Below are 26,239 nucleotides of genomic sequence, written 5' to 3'. Positions count from 1 at the left end.
AAACATAACCACCACTCGTCCACACTCCTGTGATTGACATTGCGGACAGCCAATGAGAGTGTAACTGTGGGCGGGCTGTCTGAGACGTCTCCAGCCTTGAAACGTTTGTCCCGGTTTCTCCCGGTTTCTCCATTATTCAGTTCTGCTGCGTTCTATTTGACATCGGAGGTCGGACCTCCCCAGTTGAAATGTCCAAGTTCCGAGCTCCAAGCGTTCCAGGTGCACGACACCAAACGTAAACAAAAAATATGGCTGACCATGAAAAACTGGTGGTGTTTATGTGGCAAGTGTCCGCATTCTGCATTGACCAAACGGCAGAAATTATACCACTCGTTAACTGTGCTCCGGTCTCATTACATTAGTAATCAGCAATAGTCAGTAAATGGCATATTTCCAAATGGTTTCACATGTTTTTTGGTGTTTTTTTATTTTCTCAAATAACTTTTGTGCAGAGAAGATGACTTTCAGAGATCATTTGACATAACCAGCTAATTAACATTGGCAACTTTGTTTCATATCAATAGACACACAGAACAGGCTTTACTATATGACAGCATGTTCTATGCTAATGTCATGAAGGAACAAATACTTGGCGTTGTCTTTTAGGTTCACTATTCACGACGTGGGCCTCCACAGGTGCTGCCATTGTTGTGTGACGTCAGACAACTGCTTATCGTGAAGTCGGGGTAGATGGATTTGATATTTGACTTTGAGTGATGTCCTATTGCGCTTTTCCGAGTATGAGGTCGGAAAGACGTCCGTGCGGCATTCGCTCTGATATCAGGGACTTTGAGCATCGACGGCCACGGGGTTGCTACTAGGGCTGCCACATTTGATTTGTGAAAAACCGGGACATTTGACTTGCGACGCTGGGCGTTAAACCATATTTGGAAACTATGTTAACAGTTGTAGGACCCCCTATTGCCTCTCTTACCTCTATATGTCCTGACGTAGATGCACGCTGTGGCAACCAGAGGGGGAATCAGGGAGATGTGCATATAGTGAGACACAAGACCGTTGCAGGTTCAAGCACTCAAAGGAGGCAAATTTTGCATTTTATAAAACCGACAAAAGAAATCAAAAATAAATCAGAAGTATTAGGCGATTACCTCTAGGCTAGTAGCTGGCTGAACTTTCCCACGGTGGGGTCGTTGAAGTGAATGCACATGCAAGACTGACAGCTAAGGTAAACTTTTGTATTTCTGCGACCAAAAAAACAGAATAGCAGTAGAATAATCTGGTTTTATTTGGAACTTGAACATTTATAAATACAAAAACCGGGACAATTCGTGTCCCGGGAAAGAATAATCATTTTCCGGGGCAGTCGTTCAAAAAAGGGAACAATCCCAGGAAAACCTGAACGTGCGGCAACCCTAGTTGTTACGGCGAACGGAAAAGGATCTTTGTTTACGCCGTAGGCGTCAGTAGAAGTTTCACTTCTACTTCTATATGGGGAAGATGAGTCTCTTGCAGATTTTCGCATAAAAGTAAAATTTAATATTATATGATTTGTAATAATAATACATTATATTTACATACATTACATTACAAGGCATTTAGCAGACGCTCTTATCCAGAGCGACGTACAATGAAGTGCAGATCAAACACAAGTAGAAGTGTGAAGAGGACCCTAGAGGAAAATACGGTTCCGAGTCCTAGCGTGACCATACAGATACAATCAGCAGAAGGACAGGATGTTGTCCATCACCACTCCAAGGTTTCTTGCACTAGGGGATGAGGTCACTGTGGTATCCCCTAGTGAGATGGAAAAATCGGAGAGGTTAGAGCAGGGATGAAGATTACCTCCGTCTTACCTGGGTTGAGCTTTAGATGGTGGTTGCCCATCCAGCTCTGGATGTCTCTCAGGCAGGCGGAGATACAGGTAGAGACCTGTGTGTCTGATGGGGGAAAGGAGAGAAAGAGTTGGGTGTCATCGGCATAACAATGATAGGAGATGCCATGAGCAGAGATAACAGGGTCAAGGTATCTTGTGTAAATGGAGAAGAGGAGGGGTCCGAGGACTGAGCCCTGGGGGACTCCTGTAACAAGGGGGTGAGGGGTTGACACTCTTCCAGCCCAGGACTCCTGGGAGGACCGGCCAGAGAGATAAGATTGGATCCACTCTAAGGCTGTGCCACAGATCCCTGTAGATACCAGGGAGGCTAAGAGGATGGAGTGGTTGACCGTGTCGAACGCTGCAGAGAGGTCAAGAAGGATCAGGACAGAGGAGAGGGAGGTTGCTCGTGCAGCCTGAAGGGACTCGTTGACAGAGAGGAGTGCAGCCTCCGTCGAGTGGCCAGGTCTGAAGCCAGACTGGTGGGGGTCCAGCAGGTTATTCTGTGAGAGGAAGGAAGAGAGTTGGTTGGAGGCGGCTCGTTCAATGGATTTGGATAGAAAAGGAAGGAGAGATACCGGACGGTAGTTTTGAATGCAGGAGGGGTCCAGAGTGGGTTTCTTTAGGAGTGGGGTGATGTAGGCCCTCTTGAATGATGAGGGAAAGAGACAGAGGACAGAGAGCAGTTAAGAAGGGAAGAGGAGTTAAGAAGATCCATTTGTAGTTGCCGTAGCAACCCCCGTAGGCGTCGATGCTTAAAGTCCCCAATGTTATCTTGACACCGCGTGATGATGAAGGTGTTTAATTAATTAATTATTAACGCCGAGAAGGTACATTTAAAAGACATTTAAAGACAGTTAAAAGTGGTGTCAATTGTGAGGGACTAAGTAGAAATAAGTCTTATACAAATAAGTCTTTCAATCCAATCTACTGTCATCAGGCTCATTGTTTATTATGCTTACACATACAGACTGATAAAGATTAGAGTAATTTAACCCATTAAGGTAAAATTAATTCCCAGCTCAGCCCCATATGACCTTGGGGCTTTACTGCACTGTTTCCCCTGTAATGAGCAGCACGTCAGCTGCTTCCCGACTCCCTTCCCCCAGGGCTGTGATATTAAATATATTTACTTTATACTTTCACTTTCACTTCATTCTCAGTTCTATTTATTATTTTATGTTTTTCTATTTTATTTATTTTTCTACCTTTTTATAGTCTTCCAAGTTTGTACATTGCAGAACACTTCAGTGGATTTTTTTATCAGAACAAGATGCCCCCCCACACACCTCCACTGACTGACTGAATGCAGGATCCCAATACTTTATTAAATAAAGGAAAGTGAACAGCTTATTGACTCTTTGTTACAAACAACAAACGCTGAGTTGGCTGATGCCACTTTTCCCCATAGCCCATCAGCTACAGCAGACCTACGGCTCAAACTTGGTGCTCAACCCTAGACCCAAGACCATGGTCTGCTCCACTCCCACACCCTCCAACATGGAACCATGGACGGCTGTCCAGGAGAAAGCAGGAGAATCAGCATCTGCCTCCCCACAGAACCCAGCCTCTCCAGCCTCTCCAGCCTCTCCAGCTGAGTAACACATTTGAGGCGCTAGCAGAGTCAGATAAAACTAGCAGAGTCAGATAAGGCTAGCAGAGTCAGATAAGGCTAGCAGAGTCAGATAACGCTAGCAGAGTCAGATAACGCTAGCAGAGCAGAGTCAGATAACACTAGCAGAGTCAGATAACACTAGCAGAGCAGAGTCAGATAACACTAGCAGAGTCAGATAACACTAGCAGAGCAGAGTCAGATAACACTAGCAGAGTCAGATAACACTAGCAGAGTCAGATAACACTTGCAGAGTCAGATAACGCTAGCAGAGTCAGATAACACTAGCAGAGCAGAGTCAGATAACACTAGCAGAGTCAGATAACACTAGCAGAGCAGAGTCAGATAACACTAGCAGAGCAGAGTCAGATAACACTAGCAGAGTCAGATAACACTAGCAGAGTCAGATAACGCTAGCAGAGTCAGATAACACTAGCAGAGCAGAGTCAGATAACACTAGCAGAGCAGAGTCAGATAACACTAGCAGAGTCAGATAACACTAGCAGAGCAGAGTCAGATAACACTAGCAGAGTCAGATAACACTAGCAGAGCAGAGTCAGATAACACTAGCAGAGCAGAGTCAGATAACACTAGCAGAGCAGAGTCAGATAACACTAGCAGAATCAGATAACACTAGCAGAGCAGAGTCAGATAACACGAGCAGAGTCAGATAACACTAGCAGAGTCAGATAACACTAGCAGAGCAGAGTCAGATAACACTAGCAGAGTCAGATAACACTAGCAGAGCAGAGTCAGATAACACTAGCAGAGTCAGATAACACTAGCAGAGCAGAGTCAGATAACACTAGCAGAGTCAGATAACACTAGCAGAGCAGAGTCAGATAACACTAGCAGAGCAGAGTCAGATAACACTAGCAGAGTCAGATAACACTAGCAGAGTCAGATAACGCTAGCAGAGTCAGATAACGCTAGCAGAGTCAGATAACACTAGCAGAGTCAGATAACACTAGCAGAGCAGAGTCAGATAACACTAGCAGAGTCAGATGCCGTGCTGCAGCCCCCCCAACTTCCAACAGCATTTGCATTTATATAGCGCCTTTACATTTACATTTTACATTTTAGTCATTTGGCAGACGCTTTTAATCCAAAGCGACTTACAAGTGCATAGGTTCTTCCCCAAGTCAAAGCATCACATCCATAACTAGGAAAATACACATGCTGTTCTAAACATATAGTCATCATAAGTGCTTTTTTTGTGTGTGGGGGGGGTTAGACAAGGAGGATAGGGATATCAGAAAGGGGGGTGGGGGAAATCAGGAGGGAGGACTAAGGTAGAGTTTGAAAAGGTGTGTTTTTAGTCTGCGTCGAAATAGGAGGAGGGATTCTGCTGTCCTGACAGTGGTAGGCAAGTCATTCCACCACTGAGGAACCAGAACGGAAAACAGGCGTGAATGTGCAGCTCGACCGTCAGGTGCACGTAGAGAGGGAACCATAAGGTAACCAGAGCTGGCAGACCGGAGTGGTCTAGCTGGGGAGTAGGGAGGTGAGAGGGAGGACATGAGGGTTGTAGCAGCATCATCGGGAGACAGTCGAGAGAAAGACTCCGCAGATGGTAGGGAGGAGAGGATTGTAGACGAGAGTGTGGAGGTAGACAGGTGGCATAGGTTCCGCCAACAGGTGACAGTGGATGGTGGGAGAGATGGATGGGTGTTAGAGGAGAGTGGAAGAGAAAAAGAGATGAAGGAGTGGTCAGATATATGAAGTGGTGTTACAAAGAGGTTGGTTGTTGTGCAGCTCCTTGTGAAGATGAGGTCAAGAAGGTTGCCTGCTTTGTGGGTGGGAGGGGAAGGAGTGAGGGTAAGGTCAAAAGAAGAAGGGAGGGAGAGAAAGGTAGACTGGGTGGACTCTGAGTTGAGGTTGAAGTCACCCAGAAGGATCAGGGGGGTGTCATTGACTGGTGAGGAGCTAAGGAGGATGTCCATCTCATCCAAGAAGTTCCCCAGAGGACCCGGGGGGCGATAAACAACAATAATAAACAGTTTGCACGGCAAAGTAACAGAAACCGCATGAAATTCAAAAGAGGAGAAGGCAAAGGATGAGGAGAAGACACTAGATCTCCATGAGGATGAGATTAGGAGACCTGTGCCACCTCCTCTGCCAGAGGTTCTGGGTGTGTGGGAAAAAGAGAAGGCAGAGGAAAGGGCAGCCGGGGTGGCTGTGTTCTCTGGTGAGAGCCACGTTTCAGTTAAGGCAAGAAAGTCAAGGTTGAGGTGGGAGGCATAGGCAGATATGAAGTCTGCTTTCTGGACGGCGGACTGGCAGTTCCAGAGGCCACCAGCCACACAGAGATCAATACCAGCCGATCTGGGAGGGAAGATGAGGTTTGAGATATTCTGCCCATGTTGGCAGGAAGCAAACCTCCTACCTGACTGGGACCTGGGGAGAGGAGAGAGGACAGGGGTGGGAAGGAAACACATGGAGGGAACTAGGGAGGACAAGAGGAATCCTACGCACTGAGGCAGCAAAAACAAAAACACTCATCAGGCTCTCAGACAGCCTGGATGGACACCCGTAGATAGACACCCTCGACTTTGTACGCCTGCGACTTCATACGCCGAGGCAAGTAACCGAGGCTGCCGCTGGTGCGCTACACAGCTGCTTAAATAACACTGACACTGAATCACAGAAAATGCTACAAACCCACTGGAGAACACTAATGCACACTGAAGTGAGTTCAGCTGTGCCAGTAATTATACCCTGAACAGGGTGCAAACTATTGGCTCCTCCAACAACAAAAGCTGTGGCCTGCCAGCCAGTGAAAACAATAGCCTAACTCAATAGCCTAGCTCACCTGAGAGAAACAAACACACAACCCAGTTTCACTGTAATCTAAATAAACACCACTTGCAAACTAACAAACAAACAAACAAATAAACAGCAGAACACTATCATGACAACTAAACTTAATAGAAACAGCACAAACAAATGGTGCCTTTATCCAAAGCACTGTACGATTGATGCTTCTCATTCACCCATTCACACACTCACACACCAATGGCGATTGGCTGCCATGCAAGGCACCAACCAGCTCATCAGGAGCATTCGGGTGTTAGGTGTCCTGCTCAGGGACGCTTCGACACAGCCTGGGCGGAATCGGACCGGCAAACCTCCAACTCCCAGACGGCTGCTCTTACCTCCTGAGCCAATATCGCTCCTGTTACATTACACACTGTTTACCAGGTGCCACAGTTAATGACATAGCTAAAAACTTCTATGATCTAATTAAAACACTCAACCATTAACAAATTCATTGTACATGAATACTGCTGACAAAGGGAAAAGAATTTAAATACACTACCCAACAGGTGAGTGGAATAAAGTAACAAGACTCGGGTGTGAACACTAATAAAACAATCATGATATAAATAGACAAGACAAGCGATGAGAGACACGAGGAGTGGTGCCCTCTAGTGGTTGAAGTTGGGAAGCATTAAAACATTTTAAACTTTTAAACATGACGTTTATAGTTTTTTTTTAAGTTTTTTTTTAAATAATTAATATAATTTCAATTAATAATACCCATGTCTCAATACTGAGTACACTTTTTGAAAACTCCTATCACAGTTTACCAACACACAACATGGCACAAAATGCACTAAGACTACCAAAACATTCTACCATAACACTGGCTAAAGGTGTCAACAAGATCACTTTGTAGGAAAATCCAGCATCACTCAAACCACTCTCACTCAAACGCTCTCACTTTGTCAGTCATAGGAGAATTACCTAGAAACACTAACAAGAGCTGGCATAACAAGATACATCATTTTCTTTGGATTTCCTTGAAGCATCTTTTTTTACATAAGCCCAAGATTACAATACAAAATAAGAACAGTAGTTTGTATGCAATTAAATAAATTGTATTTTAAAAGAATGGATATGCAGCAATATTTCACAATCTGACATTTTTGGCATATGCTGTAGTACTCCTTATTCCTTATTAACACAAAAAGGAAACACAAAATGAAACAGCAATCCTAATACCGTATTAGGAAAAAAACACACACATACTGTATTCATAGAATATGTAATCGATACTTGATGTACTTGATAAATATGTACATCAATGCTAGTCAAGCTGGTCCTCTGGATTGGGCCACAAGTTCTCATCTATATTATTCCTTATATCCTCTCTTACCATATGCATGGGCAAAAAACAACAAAGTGTGTCACTATCCAAATACTTACGGACTGCACTGCGTACGTACTCACACGTGAGAACAAACAGCCCTCTGTCATTAGCTGAAGTTAAATGTAACTATTAGTGTCTGCACGCTGCGAGTTCCAGTTCCTCTCCAAGCCCAGTGACATACGCTACGAAGTTTTCATTAATGTCGGGAAAGATTTTTTGGACATTTTCACGAATGGCGACGATGCGCAGTGAACATAGTCTAAAGCATCGGTTCCGTTTCTCAGTGGATGACGCGCTGCACCAGTCAAGAGAATTTTTTCGTCGTTTCGTTTTTAATTTGGAGGAAAAAAAAACGGAAAAACTGAGTGCAGCGGTGGTTTAAAAAAAGAGACTGAGGCGCTCTTGTTTGGGGAAGCGAAGGGAGGGGCGCGGTGACTCCACGCCAGACTGAAATGAGGACTGTCGGGGGGAGCAGAGAGCGGACGCAGCGCGCATCTCTTGGTGAAATATAGCTGGAGAAAACAGATGTCGAAAGACAGCGAAGAAAGAGTAACGCGCTGAAACGATAGGAAGGAAAGACTGAGCGAGAGACCGAGAAAACGGAAGAGAGGACTGGCGGGACGGAGCGGAACAGGGGGATGAAGCGGAGCTGGACTCATGGTAAGTCAGAAGGCAGCGATTATAAACTGACGATCATGCGATACGCCTAAAATATTGTTTTAAAGCATGAGCCAAGTAAAGGGGTCTCACCAAATCCTCTGTAATTCACATAACCCCGGTCTGCACGTTGCGCTGCGCTCGGGAAAAATGATCTGTAGCTCCTGAGAGACATTTGTGCTGTTCTGCTTTATTGTGTGCAGACTCGCTCTCTGGCCTGGGCTTCATGAGCTCTCTCCTATTTATGACAGTGTTGTTGTGTGTCTTTTCTGCTTGTGTGTGTGTGTGTGTGTGTGTGTGTGTGTGTGTTTGTGTCTTGACTGTGTGTGTGTGTGTGTGTGTGTGCATGTATGTGTGAGTTTGTGTGTGAGAGAAAGAGAGTGCATGTGTGTACATGCACATGTATGAGTGCATGCATGTGTGCCTGTGTCTGTTTGAGAGTTTGTGTATATGTGTGTCTGTGCGCATGATTGTGTATGCGTGTGTGTGATTGTGTGTGTGCGTGTGTGTGTGCATGCATGTGTGTGAGAGAGTGGAAGAAAACTGAAAATTACAAGAGAGAGTGAGGAGGAGGAAGAGAGAGGGGTGATTCAGTAATGAAGGGTGGAGCAGTTTGTCTAGAGGGAAAAAGAGAAGGGGGGTGTAGGGCCAGTTTATTCTGGGAGCGAGTGAGTGAGAGTGTTTGAGTGAGAGTGTTTGAGTGAGAGTGGTTTGAGTGAGAGTGTTTGAGTGAGAGTGTTTGAGTGAGAGTGTTTGAGTGAGAGTGTTTGAGTGAGAGTGTTTGAGTGAGAGTGGTTTGAGTGAGAGTGTTTGAGTGAGAGTGGTTTGAGTGTGAGTGTTTGAGTGAGAGTGGTTTGAGTGAGAGTGTTTGAGTGAGAGTGTTTGAGTGAGAGCGTTTGAGTGAGAGTGTTTGAGTGATGCTGGATTTTCCACAGTGGACTGGAGAGACATGGGAGGGGGGAGAGAGAGAGGGGGGGAGGGAGAGAGAGAGGGAGAGAGAGAGAGAGAGAGAGAGAGAGAGAGGGGTGGAGGGGTTGTGTTTCCGGAGGGTGAAGGGGTGGGGTGTGAGTGAGGGGTATTCACAGGGCTGGCTAGGTGAGCTGTGTGGAAACAGAAGCATTTCTACTTATTTAAAAACAGAATAGCAAGACTCCATTATTTTCCTCCATCCTCTATCCTTCTCTCTCTCACACGTTCTTTCTCTCATTCCCACCCCCCCCTCCCTTGGCCCCTTTCTCTCCCTCTTTTCTTTCTCCCCTCCCACTCCCCTCTCTCTCCCTCTCTCTCTCTCTCTCTTTCTCTCTGCCCCTGCCCCCTCATGTCACAAGAGAAAAATAAAGGCAGGAAGTACAATCTCTCAGAGATGCAGAGTGTACAGTACACCATAGATCCACTGTTACACTGTGCTTTAGTGTACAGTACACCATAGATATACTGTTATCACGTGTACAGTACAATACACATGCACACACTTTTAATTCAATTCATTCACTAATTTTTGGTGAAGTTGTCCTGAGGCTGATTAGCAAGCGGACCCCACACTTCACTGCCATGAAGTACAATAGATTGAATTTATGGTTTTCTGAACAAGAACAAGAATTCTGTTGTCTTGTTGCCAATTTTAGACCCAGTTTTATGTTCTATATACATTAATTTTATTATATGATAGATTTCAAGATGTTTGTAAAATAGTCCTTTGTGCCAGAATCAAATTTCTGCGAATCAAGGAAATATTTGTATTTTATTTTGATGTACAGTACTGTGCAAACGTTTTAGGCAGGTGTGAATAAATGCTGTAAAATAAGAATGCTTTCAAAAATAGAAATGTTAATAGTTTATTTTTATCAATTAACAAAATGCATGAACAGAAGAAGTGAATGAACAGAAGAAAAATCTAAATCAAATCAATGTTTGGTGTGACCACCCTTTGCCTTCAAAACAGCATCAATTCTTCTAGGCAGTCTAGTGTTGGCATTTCAGGCTGCTAAGGGGACTGCCCCACCTTACATACAATCCTTAATCACTCCCTACTCCCCAGCTAGACCACTCCGGTCTGCCAGCTCTGGTCGCCTTGTGGTTCCCTCTCTACGAGCACCTGACGGTCGAGCTGCACGTTCGCGCCTGTTCTCCGTTCTGGTTCCTCAGTGGTGGAATGACTTGCCTACCACTGTCAGGATAGCAGAATCCCTCCCCCTATTTTAATGCAGACTAAAAACACACCTTTTCAAACTCTACCTTAGTCCTCCCTCCTGATTTCCCCCGCCCCCTTTCTGATATCCCTATCCCTCTTGTCTAACAAAAAAATAAATAATAATAAATTGAATTGCACTTATGATGACTGTATGTTCAGAACATGTGTATTTTACTAGTTGTGGATGTGTTGCTTTAACTTGTGGAAGAACCTATGCACTTGTAAGTCGCTTTGGATTAAAAGCTTCTGCCAAATGACTAAAATGTAAATGTAGGTATACTTGCACACAGTTTTTGAAGGAACTCGGCAGGTAGGTTGTTCCAAACAACTAGCCACAGTTCTTCTGTAGATTTAGGCAGCCTCAAATGCTTCTGTCTCTTCATGTAGTCCCAGACAGACTCGATGGCGTTGAGCTCAGCGCTCTGTGGGGGCCATACCATCACTTCCAGGACTCCTTGTTCTTCTTTACGCTGGAGATAGTTCTTAATGACGTTGGCTATATGTTTGGGGTCATTGTCCTGCTGCAGAATAAATTTGGGGCCAATCAGATGCCTCCCTGATGGTATTGCATGATGGATAATTATCTGCCTGTACTTCCCAGCATTGAGGAGACCATTAATTCTGACCAAATCCCCAACTCCATTTGCAGAAATGCAGCCCCAAACTTGCAAGGAACCTCCAGCATGCTTCACTGTGGCCTGCAGACACTCATTCTTGTACCCGCTCTCCAGCCCTTCGGCGAACAAACTGCCTTCTGCTACAGCCAAATATTTAACATTTTGACTCATCAGTCCAGAGAACCTGCCGCCATTTTTCTGCACCCCAGTTCCTGTGTTTTCATGCATAGTTGAATCCCTTGGCCTTGTTTCCACGTCGGAGGTATGGCTTTTTGGCCACAATTCTGCCATGAAGACCACTTCTGACCAGACTTCTCCGCGCAGTAGATGGGTGTACCTGGGTCCCACTGGTTTCTGCCAATTCTGAGCTGATGGCACTGCTGGACATCTTCTGATTGTGAAGGGAAGTAAGCATGATGTGTCGTTCATCTGCTGCACTAAGATTCCTTGGCCAACCACTGCGTCTACGGTTCTCAACGTTGCCCGTTTCTTTGTGCTTCTTCAACGGAGCTTGGACAGCACATCTGGAAACCCCTGTCTGCCTTGAAATTTCTGCCTGGGAGAGACCTTGCTGATGCAGTATAACTACCTTGTGTCGTGTTGCTGTGCTCAGTCTTGCCATGGTGTATGACTTCTGACATTAAACTGTCTTCAGCAACCTCACCTTGGAAGCAGTTTGGCTGTTCCTCACCCAGTTTTAACCCTCCTACACAGCTGTTTCTGTTTCAGTTAATGATTGTGTTTCAACCCACATATTAAATCGATGATTATTAGCTCCTGTTTGGTATAATTGGTTAATCATAAACCTGACTATATGCCTACAAAATCCCTGACTTCGTGCAAGTGTACCTCGAAGAATTGATGCTGGTTTGAAGGCAAAGGGTGGTCACACCAAATATTGATTTCATTTAGATTTTTCTTCTGTTCACTCACTTTGCATTTTGTTAATTGATAAAAATAAACTATTAACATTTCTATTTTTTGGAAGCATTCTTACTTTTTCATACCTGCCTAAAACTTTTGCACAGTACTTTACATGTTTATCAATAAGGGTGTGTAGGGCGGAAATGTGATCTGTCGTACGATGTTTTGTTAAAAAGCCAATTTCACTCTCTCTCAGGGCTCAGAGGCTGTGGAAGATTGTGTTCAGGGGGCTCTGTCGTCCCTGTACCCCCCCTTTGAGAGCACGGCCCCCCCCCTTCTCTCCCAGGTAAAGCTCCAGTCAGCAGGCATGCTGGGATACAGGAAGACACAGCATGGATAATGGATTATTTTTGAAACAGACTGTCATCTTCAGCCTAGTTTAAAGCCCTGGTTCACTGGGGCTATCCCACAATTCCCTGTTCTGATAGTAATAATCATCATCATCATCATCATCATCATCATCATCTTACAAATACTACCAGTAATAATAAAAAACAAATACTATAACTAGTACTGCTACTACTACAAATAATAACAATAATAATAGTAACAATAATAATAATAATAATAATAATAATATGTGTATTTTCTCTTGGTGTAGGTTTTCTCTGTCCTGGAGTCAACCTATCAGCAGGACAGCCTGAGATTCCTCCTGGACTACTTCATCCCCGCAAAACACCTCCTACAGCGGCTACAGCAACATGCATGTGTGAGCATGCACGTACGCACGCACGCACGCACACACACGCACGCACGCACGCACGCACGCAAGCACACACACACCTACACACATCTACACACACACTCTCACACACACACACACACACACACCTACACACCTACACACACACACACACACCTACACACATCTACACACACACTCTCTCACACACTCTCTCACACACACACACACCTACACACATCTACACACATCTACACACACACGCAAGCACACACGCACACACACACACACACCTACACACATCTACACACACACTCACACACACACACACCTACACACCTACACACACTCACACACTCACACACACCTACACACACACACTCACACACCTACACACGCACTCACACACATCTACACACACACACACATACATACACACACACTCTCACACACACACACACACACACACACACCTACACCCACACACACACACACACTCACACACACCTACACACACTCTCACACACACACACTCACATGTACACACACATACGGGCGACATAGGGGGCGACATGGCTCAGGCAGTAAGAGCAGTCGTCTGGCAGTCGGAGGGTTCGATCCCCGCCCGGGCTGTGTCGAGGTGTCCCTCACACACTCTCACACACAGACACACACATACACACACACACCTACACACACACATACACACACTCTCACACACAGACACACACATACACACACACACCTACACACACACAGACACACACACATACACAGACACACACACACTGGTAGTTGGGCTTGTTTTGATGGTTGCTGTGTGAAACTGTCTGGGGCAGAAGACAGAGACTCTGAGTCATGCTGATAATCTGTTCCATATGTGCCTCTCCACTGCCTGGGAAAGTGCAGAGGGAGAGGGGCAGAGAGGGAGGGTGGGAGGGAGAGAGAGAGGGAGGGAGAGAAGGGGAGAGCGGGAGGGAGAGAGAGAAGGAGAGAGGGGGAGAGCGGGAGGGAGAGAGAGAAGGAGAGAGGGGGAGAGCGGGAGGGGGAGGGGGAACAGAGAGGGGGCAGAGGCTGAGGAAGAGGAGTAGGCTGTAGAAATATAAGAACTGTGATTTAGAGATGGGGAGTGAGCATACATAAGAGAGAGAGTGAGAGTGAGAGTGAGAGAGAGAGTGAGAGAGTGAGAGAGAGGGTGAGAGAGAGTGAGAGAGAGTCAGTGTGGGTCTGTGTGAGAGAAAATTTGTGTTTATTTAAAACTACTATCAAGGGAAGACTGAGGTCACAGCACAGGAAATGAGTAATTATTTGATTCCTTTTATAAACATGGATGCGGGGGGGTCACACATAGGGGGAGGGGTTACACACAGGGGGAGGGGTCATAGTCAGGGGAAGGGTTACACACAGGGGGAGGGGTCATAATCAGGGAAGGGGTTACACACAGGGGGAGGGGTCATAATCAGGGGAAGGGTTACAGACAGGGGGAGGGGTCATAATCAGGGGGAGGGGTTACACACAGGGGGAGGGGTCATAGTCAGGGGAAGGGTTACAGACAGGGGGAGGGGTCATAATCAGGGGAAGGGTTACACACAGGGGGAGGGGTCATAATCAGGGGGAGGGGTCACATCCAGGGTGAATAAAAGTCGTTTGAGCTGCAAGGACGGAACATTGCATTGAACTATGGGAGATATAGTCTAGCCCCTATGTGAGTAATGAGTAGAAATTTATGGGAGATCAGGTTTGACTGGGGCTTCGGTCCAATTTCAGCGTCTAAAATGATGTTTGAGTTGCTGGCCTTTCTGAAAAGTACCATTCCAGCTGGTCTGTGCTCAGCAATGTGAGAAAAGAAGCCTCTCAAGAAGTCAGGGCAGCTACAAACTAATGTGGTGGTTCATAAAACACAAATACTGTGATACCTAGTGTTGCCACCTTTTGCAAGACAAATAGGCCAGGCTAGTATCCTCACTGTCAGAAACCGTCAGTTCTTGAGCAATAGTAACCATGAATGAAAAAGCAGGTCACTTGTTACATTACCAAACAAACAACCAGATTTTTTGAAAACAAGCCAAAAATAACGGCAACTTCCCATTTTATAAAACAACTTAGGAAAAACAATCCCAAAGTGGTGTATTATAAGTGAGTTGCATTTTATCTCATCTACCGTATTCACACACGTATTAAAGTCGGGCTCAAATCGGGTGAAATCCACTCTATGTTCATCTCTCCCTCTCTCCCTCCCTCCCTCCCTCCCTCCCTCTCTCTCCCTCTCTCCCTCCCTCTCTCCCTCCCTCCCTCCCTCCCTCCCTCTCCCTCTCTCTCCCTCCCTCTCTCTCTCTCTCTCCGCAGGGGCAGTACCTGGGCAGTCTGTTTGTGCACGCGGGCTGGCCGCTGTGTCTGGGGGAGAGGGTAGTGGTGCAGCTGTGCACACTGGACTGGAGGCTCCTGCGCAGTACAGACTTCTACCTGCAGGTGGTGCCGTTCTCCACGCGCTGCCCACGCCTGGCCCTCAAGTGCCTGGCCCCCGGGGGCCGCAGCGTGCAGGAGGTCCTCGTGCCGGAGGCCCAGCACAGCCTGGTGTTCAGCCCGAGTGGCTGCACTGCATCAACAAGGAGCGCGGCTTCCAGAGAGAGGGTAAGGGCTTCAGAGAGAGGGGAGGGGCTTCAGAGAGAGGGGAAGGGGCTTCAGAGAGAGGGGAGGGGCTTCAGAGAGAGGGGAGGGGCTTCAGAGAGAGGGGAAGGGGCTTCCAGAGAGAGGGTAAGGGAGAGGGTAAGGGGCTTCAGAGAGAGGGGAAGGGAGAGGGTAAGGGGCTTCAGAGTGAGGGGAATGGGCTTCAGAGAGAGGGGAAGGGGCTTCCAGAGAGAGGGGAAGGGGCTTCAGAGAGAGGGGAAGGGGCTTCCAGAGAGAGGGGAAGGGGCTTCAGAGAGAGGGTAAGGGAGAGGGTAAGGGGCTTCAGAGAGAGGGTAAGGGAGAGGGTAAGGGGCTTCAGAGAGAGGGGAAGGGAGAGGGTAAGGGGCTTCAGAGAGAGGGGAGGGGGCTTCAGAGAGAGGGGAGGGGGCTTCAGAGAGAGGGTAAGGGGCTTCAGAGAGAGGGGAAGGGGCTTCAGAGAGAGGGTAAGGGAGAGGGTAAGGGGCTTCAGAGAGAGGGGAAGGGAGAGGGTAAGGGGCTTCAGAGAGAGGGGAGGGGGCTTCAGAGAGAGGGGAGGGGCTTCCAGAGAGAGGGGAAGGGGCTTCAGAGAGAGGGTAAGGGGCTTCAGAGAGAGGGGAGGGGCTTCAGAGAGAGGGGAAGGGGCTTCCAGAGAGAGGGGAAGGGGCTTCAGAGAGAGGGTAAGGGAGAGGGTAAGGGGCTTCAGAGAGAGGGGAAGGGAGAGGGTAAGGGGCTTCAGAGAGAGGGGAAGGGGCTTCAGAGAGAGGGGAAGGGGCTTCCAGAGAGAGGGGAAGGGGCTTCAGAGAGAGGGGAAGGGGCTTCCAGAGAGAGGGGAAGGGGCTTCAGAGAGAGGGTAAGGGAGAGGGTAAGGGGCTTCAGAGAGAGGGTAAGGGAGAGGGTAAGGGGCTTCAGAGAGAGGGGAAGGGAGAGGGTAAGGGGCTTCAGAGAGAGGGGAGGGGGCTTCAGAGAGAGGGGAGGGGGCTTCAGAGAGAGGGTAAGGGGCTTCAGAGAGAGGGGAAGGGGCTTCAGAGAGAGGGTAAGGGAGAGGGTAAGGGGCTTCAGAGAGAGGGTAAGGGAGAGGGTAAGGGGCTTCAGAGAGAGGGGAAGGGAGAGGGTAAGGGGCTTCAGAGAGAGGGGAGGGGGCTTCAGAGAGAGGGGAGGGGGCTTCAGAGAGAGGGTAAGGGGCTTCAGAGAGAGGGGAAGGGGCTTCAGAGAGAGGGGAAGGGGCTTCAGAGAGAGGGGAAGGGGCTTCCACAGAGAGGGGAAGGGGCTTCAGAGAGAGGGGAAGGGGCTTCAGAGAGAGGGTAAGGGCTTCAGAGAGAGGGGAAGGGGCTTCAGAGAGAGGGGAAGGGGCTTCAGAGAGAGGGGAGGGGCTTCCAGAGAGAGGGGAAGGGGCTTTCAGAGAGAGGGGAAGGGGCTTCAGGGAGAGGGGAAGGGGCTTCAGAGAGAGGGTAAGGGAGAGGGGAAGGGGCTTCCAGAGAGAGGGGAAGGGGCTTCAGAGAGAGGGGAAGGGGCTTCAGAGAGAGGGGAAGGGGCTTCAGAGAGAGGGGAAGGGGCTTCAGAGAGAGGGGAGGGGCTTCCAGAGAGAGGGGAAGGGGCTTCAGAGAGAGGGGAAGGGGCTTCAGAGAGAGGGTAAGGGGCTTCAGAGAGAGGGGAAGGGGCTTCAGAGAGAGGGGAAGGGGCTTCAGAGAGAGGGGAAGGGGCTTCAGAGAGAGGGTAAGGGCTTCAGAGAGAGGGGAAGGGGCTTCAGAGAGAGGGTAAGGAGAGGGGAAGGGGCTTCAGAGAGAGAGGAAGGGGCTTCAGAGAGAGGGGAAGGGGCTTCAGAGAGAGGGGAAGGGGTTTCAGAGAGAGGGGAAGGGGCTTCAGAGAGAGGGGAGGGGCTTCAGAGAGAGGGGAAGGGGCTTCAGAGAGAGGGGAAGGGGCTTCAGAGAGAGGGGAAGGGGCTTCAGAGAGAGGGGAAGGGGCTTCAGAGAGAGGGGAGGGGCTTCAGAGAGAGGGGAAGGGGCTTCAGAGAGAGGGGAAGGGGCTTCAGAGAGAGGGGAGGGGCTTCAGAGAGAGGGGAAGGGGCTTCCAGAGAGAGGGGAAGGGGCTTCAGAGAGAGGGTAAGGGGCTTCAGAGAGAGGGGAAGGGCTTCAGAGAGAGGGGAAGGGGCTTCAGAGAGAGGGGAAGGGGCTTCAGAGAGAGGGGAAGGGGCTTCAGAGAGAGGGGAAGGGGCTTCAGAGAGAGGGGAGGGGCTTCCAGAGAGAGGGGAAGGGGCTTCAGAGAGAGGGGAAGGGGCTTCAGAGAGAGGGGAAGGGGCTTTCAGAGAGAGGGTAAGGGAGAGGGGAAGGGGCTTCCAGAGAGAGGGGAAGGGGCTTCAGAGAGAGGGGAAGGGGCTTCAGAGAGAGGGGAAGGGGCTTCAGAGAGAGGGGAAGGGGCTTCAGAGAGAGGGGAGGGGCTTCCAGAGAGAGGGGAAGGGGCTTCAGAGAGAGGGGAAGGGGCTTCCAGAGAGAGGGTAAGGGGCTTCAGAGAGAGGGGAAGGGGCTTCAGAGAGAGGGGAAGGGGCTTCAGAGAGAGGGTAAGGGCTTCAGAGAGAGGGGAAGGGGCTTCAGAGAGAGGGTAAGGGAGAGGGGAAGGGGCTTCAGAGAGAGAGGAAGGGGCTTCAGAGAGAGGGGAAGGGGCTTCAGAGAGAGGGGAAGGGGTTTCAGAGAGAGGGGAAGGGGCTTCAGAGAGAGGGGAGGGGCTTCAGAGAGAGGGGAAGGGGCTCCAGAGAGAGGGGAAGGAGCTTCAGAGAGAGGGGAGGGGCTTCCAGAGAGAGGGGAAGGGGCTTCCAGAGAGGGGAAGGGGCTTCAGAGAGAGGGGAGGGGGCTTCAGAGAGAGGGGAGGGGGCTTCAGAGAGAGGGGAAGGGGCTTCAGAGAGAGGGGAAGGGGCTTCAGAGAGAGGGGAAGGGGCTTCAGAGAGAGGGGAAGTGGCTTCCAGAGAGAGGGGAAGGGGCTTCAGAGAGAGGGGAAGGGCTTCAGAGAGAGGGTAAGGGGCTTCAGAGAGAGGGGAAGGGCTTCAGAGAGAGGGGAAGGGGCTTCCAGAGAGAGGGTAAGGGGCTTCAGAGAGAGGGGAAGGGGCTTCAGAGAGAGGGTAAGGGGCTTCAGAGAGAGGGGAAGGGCTTCAGAGAGAGGGGAAGGGGCTTCCAGAGAGAGGGTAAGGGGCTTCAGAGAGAGGGGAAGGGGCTTCAGAGAGAGGGGAGGGGCTTCAGAGAGAGGGGAAGGGGCTTCAGAGAGAGGGGAAGGGGCTTCAGAGAGAGGGGAAGGGGCTTCAGAGAGAGGGGAAGGGGCTTCAGAGAGAGGGTAAGGGGCTTCAGAGAGAGGGGAAGGGGCTTCAGAGAGAGGGTAAGGGCTTCAGAGAGAGGGGAAGGGGCTTCAGAGAGAGGGTAAGGGAGAGGGGAAGGGGCGTCAGAGAGAGGGGAAGGGCTTCAGAGAGAGGGGAAGGGGCTTCAGAGAGAGGGGAAGGGGCTTCAGAGAGAGGGGAAGGGGTTTCAGAGAGAGGGGAAGGGGCTTCAGAGAGAGGGGAAGGGGCTTCAGAGAGAGGGGAAGGGGTTTCAGAGAGAGGGGAAGGGGCTTCAGAGAGAGGGGAAGGGGCGTCAGAGAGAGGGGAAGGGCTTCAGAGAGAGGGGAGGGGCTTCCAGAGAGAGGGTAAGGGGCTTCAGAGAGAGGGGAAGGGGCTTCAGAGAGAGGGGAGGGGCTTCAGAGAGAGGGGAAGGGGCTTCAGAGAGAGGGGAAGGGGCTTCAGAGAGAGGGGAAGGGGCTTCAGAGAGAGGGGAAGGGGCTTCAGAGAGAGGGGAAGGGGCTTCAGAGAGAGGGGAAGGGGTTTCAGAGAGAGGGGAAGGGGCTTCAGAGAGAGGGGAAGGGGCTTCAGAGAGAGGGGAAGGGGTTTCAGAGAGAGGGGAAGGGGCTTCAGAGAGAGGGGAAGGGGCGTCAGAGAGAGGGGAAGGGCTTCAGAGAGAGGGGAAGGGGTTTCAGAGAGAGGGGAAGGGGCTTCAGAGAGAGGGGAAGGGGCGTCAGAGAGAGGGGAAGGGCTTCAGAGAGAGGGGAAGGGGCTTCAGAGAGAGGGGAAGGGGCTTCAGAGAGAGGGGAAGGGGTTTCAGAGAGAGGGGAAGGGGCTTCAGAGAGAGGGGAAGGGGCGTCAGAGAGAGGGGAAGGGCTTCAGAGAGAGGGGAAGGGGCTTCAGAGAGAGGGGAAGGGGCTTCAGAGAGAGGGGAAGGGGCTTCAGAGAGAGGGGAAGGGGCTTCAGAGAGAGGGGAAGGGGCTTCAGAGAGAGGGGAAGGGGTTTCAGAGAGAGGGGAAGGGGCTTCAGAGAGAGGGGAAGGGGCTTCAGAGAGAGGGGAAGGGGTTTCAGAGAGAGGGGAAGGGGCTTCAGAGAGAGGGGAAGGGGCGTCAGAGAGAGGGGAAGGGCTTCAGAGAGAGGGGAGGGGCTTCCAGAGAGAGGGTAAGGGGCTTCAGAGAGAGGGGAAGGGGCTTCAGAGAGAGGGGAAGGGGCGTCAGAGAGAGGGGAAGGGGCTTCAGAGAGAGGGGAAGGGCTTCAGAGAGAGGGGAAGGGGCTTCAGAGAGAGGGGAAGGGGCTTCAGAGAGAGGGGAAGGGGCTTCAGAGAGAGGGTAAGCAGTGTCTGGGAATTCTCAAGCCCCAGTAAGTCAGTCAGTAAGTCTCTCTCTCTCTCTCTCTCTCTCTCTCTCTCTCTCTCTCTCTCTCTCTCTCTCTCTCTCTCTCTCTCTCTCTCTCTCTCTCTCTCTCTCCAGGAGGCGGTGGGTTAGACACCTGTCTGGTGAGCACAGGTGAGGGCGTGGTCAGGGTGCCGTGGGAGGAGGTGGTCTATCCCAAGTTTGTGTCCAGCCCCTCCCCCAGCTCACCTGGCGAGGCAGACTCCTGGTCCTGGGATGAGGAAGAAGACTCTGCCCCTGAAGACTCCGCCCCTGAAGCCGACGCCCCGGCCCTGCTGGGGGAGGAGCCATGCGGGCTGGGGGAGGAGCTTGGCGGGGAGTACGTCCAGCTGCTGGAGCCTCGGGGCGGGCCAGAGGGCGGGGCTGACGGGGGGGCGGAGTCCCGGCAGAGGTACCTGGAGATGCACGGGATCTGCAAGACCAAGACGCTGCCACTCTGCCGCAGGGGGCGGGGCCCGAGGCCGCGGCGGGGGCGGGCCTGGGGGGGGCGCAGGGGCGGGGCCTCCCGCAGGGACCTCCCCTCCCGCCCCGTTCCACGAGTCATCGACCTGGAGAGAGAGAGGGGGGAGGGGCCTGCCCAGGAGAGGAAGCCCGGTGTGGGGAGTGAGAGGGAGGGAGCCAATCAGGGCACAGAACAGCACGTGGAAGGGGAGGGCCAATCAGATGAGGACACACAGTCGTGCTCAGGCTGTCCTCTGGACAAATCAGAGCGGCTGCTGGTGGGCGGTGCTGGAGGAGGGGTGGAAGCTGAGAATACTGAAAGGCCATTGGCTGGAGCTGAGAATACTGAAAGGCCATTGGCTGGGGCTGAGAATACTGAAAGGCCATTGGCTGGAGCTGAGAATACTGAAAGGCCATTGGCTGGAGCTGAGAATACTGAAAGGCCATTGGCTGGAGCTGAGAATACTGAAAGGCCATTGGCTGGAGCTGAGAATACTGAAAGGCCATTGGCTGGAGCTGAGAATACCGAAAGGCCATTGGCTGGAGCTGAGAATACTGAAAGGCCATTGGCTGGAGGTGCCGGAGGCACTGAGAATACTGAAAGGCCATTGGACAGATCTCCAGTGGACAGAACGCCAGGCCCAGCCCAGGACATGCCTACTGACCCTAACCCTGGCCCCACCACACAGCTGGGGCATGATGGGACGCTGGAGGACCAGCTGTGTCTCAGAGGAAAGGATGTGAAGACAGCAGGATTCAGAGTCCCCAGGTACTTCAACAAATATATGTACAGAGTCATATTCTATGGTGATGTTAAATATACAGAGTAATATTCCATGGCGATGATAAATGTATACAGTAGTGCTCCATGGTTAAATGTACTAGGGATGTGACAAATCATCAGTTATTGTAACCGGTTACCATTCCATTTTTTAAACGGTTAACCGATACTGCTTATGACCACTAGGAGTCCCATCATTATCATCATCATCATCGTCATTATTATTATTATTATTCCTGAGAAATGTAATTGCATTGAGGGCCATCTCATTAGTTAAATGTCAACATTGTAAGTCAGATAATAGCCTAATTGCCAAATTAAAGATTTACATTTACATTGACATTGTGCAGTGTAACCTCACAGGTGCAGAGATCTGCAGTTAAATAGTTAAAATGATCATTCTTCATGTTTTCATCCCTCTTCCCTATCGGATATGCCCGATAGACTTAACTGACATGAAATCTGTAAATATGCTACTGTTCACAACTTTGTTAAGGATGGGGTTGTGCACTCAAAATTCCGTGGTCACGCAATATTTGCCTGATACAACATAACATCGGGTCTATTTTATCATTGGCGAGTGGTCTAATGATTTTACTTTCATGTCAATACAGCATATTTTTATGTAACGGTAAACTTTTTTATATACTTATAAACTTTAAAAAAAAATGTATATGCCTTAGCATTTTATATGGCGCGGGACAATCGAGGTGGTGAGATTAACGCGTCCATTTTCGCTGACAATATCCGATGGATAAATAGACTAATGATGATGTATTGCTTTATTTATCTTTACGTAGATACCGCATACTGGAAAGCGAAGTATACGTTGCCGGTAGTTTGAATCCGCGTGTCAACGAATAAACACGGATAATGGATGAAGAAACGCCATAGAATAAGCTATAAGTAGGATTGACACCCGTCCTGGATTCTCCGGGACTGTCCTGGATAAAATAATGAAACGAAATGTCCCGGAATCTCAAGTATTTTCGAGTGTTGCATACATTAGTATTGCTTAATGAAATGTAGACAGCTTATCCAGTGTTCGTTCCTAAATGTAATGTAACACATGATGAGACGTTATTAACCTTCACGTATTACACTCTTGTAATGAAAGAGGAATTGGCGCCAAGCACAAGGTGGTTGCGCACCACATTCCCTCAGGCTCGCGCGCCCTCGAGAGCGAGTGACAGTCCGGCTCACTCAGTTTGCCAGCTTCGTATGTGTCCAGGATTTGTACATGACTGTGGTGGCAACCCTAGCCATAAGTGAACTAACAGCTACATATTTTAAACACATAAATTATTTGACAACTATAGTACTGTAGCATTCAATTCCTTGCGGTGTTTGCATTCTTAACCCTCTGAAATGACCACAGATTGCTTGATAAACAGCGTATTGTAATATTCCGTGCAACATTTGTCCGATGATGTATTGCTTTATTTTTATGTAGATACAGCAGTGGAAAGCTACGTTAATTTTATTTAAAGAATAAACACGGATCTTCTGTGAACCTTAAGAAACGACATAACGTTACAATAACCCATAAATCAACCAACAGCTACAGAAATTATGTGATAAGTCTAATACTGTAGCATTCAATTCCCTGTCCTGTTTGTTGTTTGCGAACTACTGAAGCTTGTCGATTGCTAGTTTAGAATAGTTTAGAACTGTTACCATTCCACCTTCAGGGGGAAAAAAAAAACCGGTTATCGGTTATCATTTTCGGTCAACCGGTTAAACGTTTAACCGTTCACACTCCCTAAAATTTATACAGTAATGCTCCATGATGATGTTAAATGTGTTCAGTAATGCTCCATGGTGATGTTAGATGTGTTCAGTAATGCTCCATGATGATGTTAAATGTGTTCAGTAATGCTCCATGGTGATGTTAAATGTGTTCAGTAATGCTCCATGATGATGTTAAATGTGTTCAGTAATGCTCCATGATGATGTTAATGTGTTCAGTAATGCTCCATGGTGATGTTTGTTAGGAGGAAGAGGAAGGGGAAAGGGGGGAGAGGAAGACCAGATCCACTGGGCGTGGCCTCAAGCCTCAGGGGGAGGCCGAAAAGGACAGTAGCCCTGGTCTTACACTCAGCCAATCACAGCAGGCCGGGCCACCAGTGGGGAGGGACGGGTCTGCACAAGCAATGAGGACGAAGAGGGGGTGGAGTCAGAGCTGAAAGAGGAAGGTTAGTGTCTGGTTCCGTTTCTCAAGCTGATCTTGAGAATTGGATTCCATTTTAGCAAAATCCCAGTATATGACAGGGGGTGAAATGCTAATGAGACACATATCACTACTGAACCACAGACCATTCAATGAGCCCTCACAACAAACAATATCATTACTGAACCACAGACCATTCAATGAGCCCTCACAACAAACAATATCACTGCTGAACCACAGACCATTCAATGAGCCCTCACAACAAACAATATCACTACTGAACCACAGACCATTCAATGAGCCCTCACAACAAACAATATCATTACTGAACCACAGACCATTCAATGAGCCCTCGCTACAGACAATATCACTCTTGGACTCTTACTATACAGTGGTGTGAAAAAGTGTTTGCCCCCTTCCTGATTTCTTATTTTCTTGCATGTTTGTCACACTTAAATGTTTCAGATCATCAAACAAATTTAAATATTAGTCAAAGACAACACAAGTAAACACAAAATGCAGTTTTTAAATGAAGGTTTTTATTATTAAGGGAGAAAAAAATCCAAACCTACATGGCCCTGTGTGAAAAAGTGATTGCCCCCCCCTGTTAAAACATAACTTAACTGTGGTTTATCAAACCTGAGTTCAATTTCTCAAGCCACACCCAGGCCTGATTACTGCCATACCTGTTCTCAATCAAGAAATCACTTAAATAGGACCTGCCTGACAAAGTGAGGTAGACCAAATGATTCTCAAAAGCTACACATCATGCCGAGATCTAAAGAAATTCAGGAACAAATGAGAGAGAAAGTAATTGAGCTCTATCAGTCTGGAAAAGGTTATGAAGCCATTTCTAAAGCTTTGGGACTCCAGCGAACCACAGTGAGAGCCATTATCCACAAATGGCGAAAACATGGAACAGTAAATAATAACTCCTTAATAATAAAAACCTTCATTTAAAAAACTGCATTTTATGTTTACTTGTGTTGTCTTTGACTAATATTTAAATTTGTTTGATCTGAAACATTTAAGTGTGACAAACATGCAAAAAAAGAAGAAATCAGGAAGGGGGCAAACACTTTTTCACACCACTGTATATTTCTTCTCAATGAATATCACTTTAAAAGTATTATTCACGAAATTATGCTCTGCATCTCTGCCTGTTTAATGTTTTTGTGAGTATTCAGAACACCAAATGAAATGCCACAGCCCATTTCTCTTTGCTGCTCAGAAAACCTTCAGGTCCAGACAGAAACCCTTCCGGATGTCAACAGCGAATTAAGCACCTTGTCATCTGATCACTGTCCAGAGGAGGTCTCACAGCAGCTCCTCCTGACCAATCAGATGGCTCTTCTTGTGAGGCTCCTCCTCTCCTTCAGGAGTTGGACCGTGAAGTCCTCCAATCAGGATGGCTGATTCTGACAGGTGGGGGGAGGGGTCACTGAGGAGCAAGGCCTAACCCTAACCCTCACTCAGCAGTTTCTGAATATTGAAAGTCAAAGTCCTTTAGATAACATTTCTTCCCCGTTCTGACATTTGTTCTGAAAACAGCTGAACCTCTTGACCACTTCTGCACATTTTTATGCATTTAGTTGTTGCCACATGATTGGCCGATTAGCTGGTGTATAGGTCTGCCTAACAGTGGCCACTGAGTGTATGTATGTGCAAGATAAACAGCAAGAGCTGTGATTTCACATCTTTCAGTGTTTACTTCTTCATTCTCCTGCCTCCCTCTCTCCCTCCCCCCAGGCACAGTAGACAGGATGGGACGGGCTGTGGTTACCATAGAAACGCAGAACCCACCTGATGGATTTCAAGACAAGGAGGTGGCCCGGGTGTTGGCCTGTTACCACGGCATTACCCGGTAACACACACACTCACACACTGTAACACACACACTCACACACTCACTGTAACACACACTACTGCTACAGAGACCTGTTACCACGCCATTACCCAGTAACACACACACACACACACACACACTCACTGTAACACACACTACTGCTACAGAGACCTGTTACCACGCCATTACCCAGTAACACATACACACACACACTGTAACACACTCACACTCAAACTCACACTGTAACACACACTACTGTTACAGAGAGACCTGTTACCATGGCATTACCCGGTAACACACACACACACACACACTGTAACACACACTACTGTTAGAGAGACCTGTTACCACGCCATTACCCAGTAACACACTCACACTCAAACTCACACTCACACACTGTAACACACACTACTGTTACAGAGAGACCTGTTACCACGGCATTACCCGGAAACACACACACACACACACACACACACACACACTCACTCACTCACTCACTCACTGTAACACACACACACACACACACACTGCTGTAGCACTGTAGCACTGTAACACACGTAACACACACGTTACAGAGGAGAGAGAGACTGTGGCGTGCTACTGTTACACCATAGAAGGCTGTGTCTCTGTTGTTCATGATGGAATAATAAACCTGGTGGCTTTCTCCTCTCCTGCCCTCCCTGAGGCAGTAACCTGCAGGTATGTACTCCTGCAGTAATAATACTCCTTTTATCTACATTTTAAAAACCCTGCTATTATTCGTGCTGACTGCCAGGGCCCAGGTGTGACAGTACTGCTCTACTCCAGCACTCAGGCTCCGTCTCTGTTCCTCTGTCCATTCCTCCCTCCTCCCTCTATTCCTCTGTCCATTCCCTCCCTCTATTCCTCTGTTCCTCCCTCCCTCTATTCCTCTGTTCCTCCCTCTCAGCCCGTCAGCGAGGGAGAAAGGGATGACGGTAATCCTGGACTGCCGGCTCTCCCCCCCCTCTGAGCTCTGCC

General features: G+C 48.8%; 1 protein-coding gene across 1 annotated transcript in view; it reads left to right on the top strand.

Moving 5' to 3' along the window:
* Positions 1-8,002: 8,002 nt before the first annotated feature.
* arhgef40 (Rho guanine nucleotide exchange factor (GEF) 40) overlaps positions 8,003-26,239 on the top strand; it is a 50,748-nt gene continuing 32,511 nt past the window's right edge. The window contains 10 exon segments of the mRNA XM_061250781.1: positions 8,003-8,259; positions 12,185-12,274; positions 12,590-12,697; positions 15,017-15,251; positions 15,254-15,301; positions 20,081-21,212; positions 23,219-23,374; positions 24,704-24,819; positions 25,144-25,258; positions 26,169-26,239. The exon segment at positions 26,169-26,239 is cut by the window's right edge and continues 24 nt beyond it. Of these exon segments, the coding sequence (XP_061106765.1) occupies positions 8,257-8,259; positions 12,185-12,274; positions 12,590-12,697; positions 15,017-15,251; positions 15,254-15,301; positions 20,081-21,212; positions 23,219-23,374; positions 24,704-24,819; positions 25,144-25,258; positions 26,169-26,239 (2,074 nt within the window). The 5' untranslated portion in view covers positions 8,003-8,256.

The sequence above is a fragment of the Conger conger genome, chromosome 8 (genome assembly GCF_963514075.1).
Source record: "Conger conger chromosome 8, fConCon1.1, whole genome shotgun sequence".
Taxonomy (NCBI): Eukaryota; Metazoa; Chordata; class Actinopteri; order Anguilliformes; family Congridae; genus Conger; species Conger conger.
This window is presented reverse-complemented; position numbering and strand designations above follow the sequence as displayed.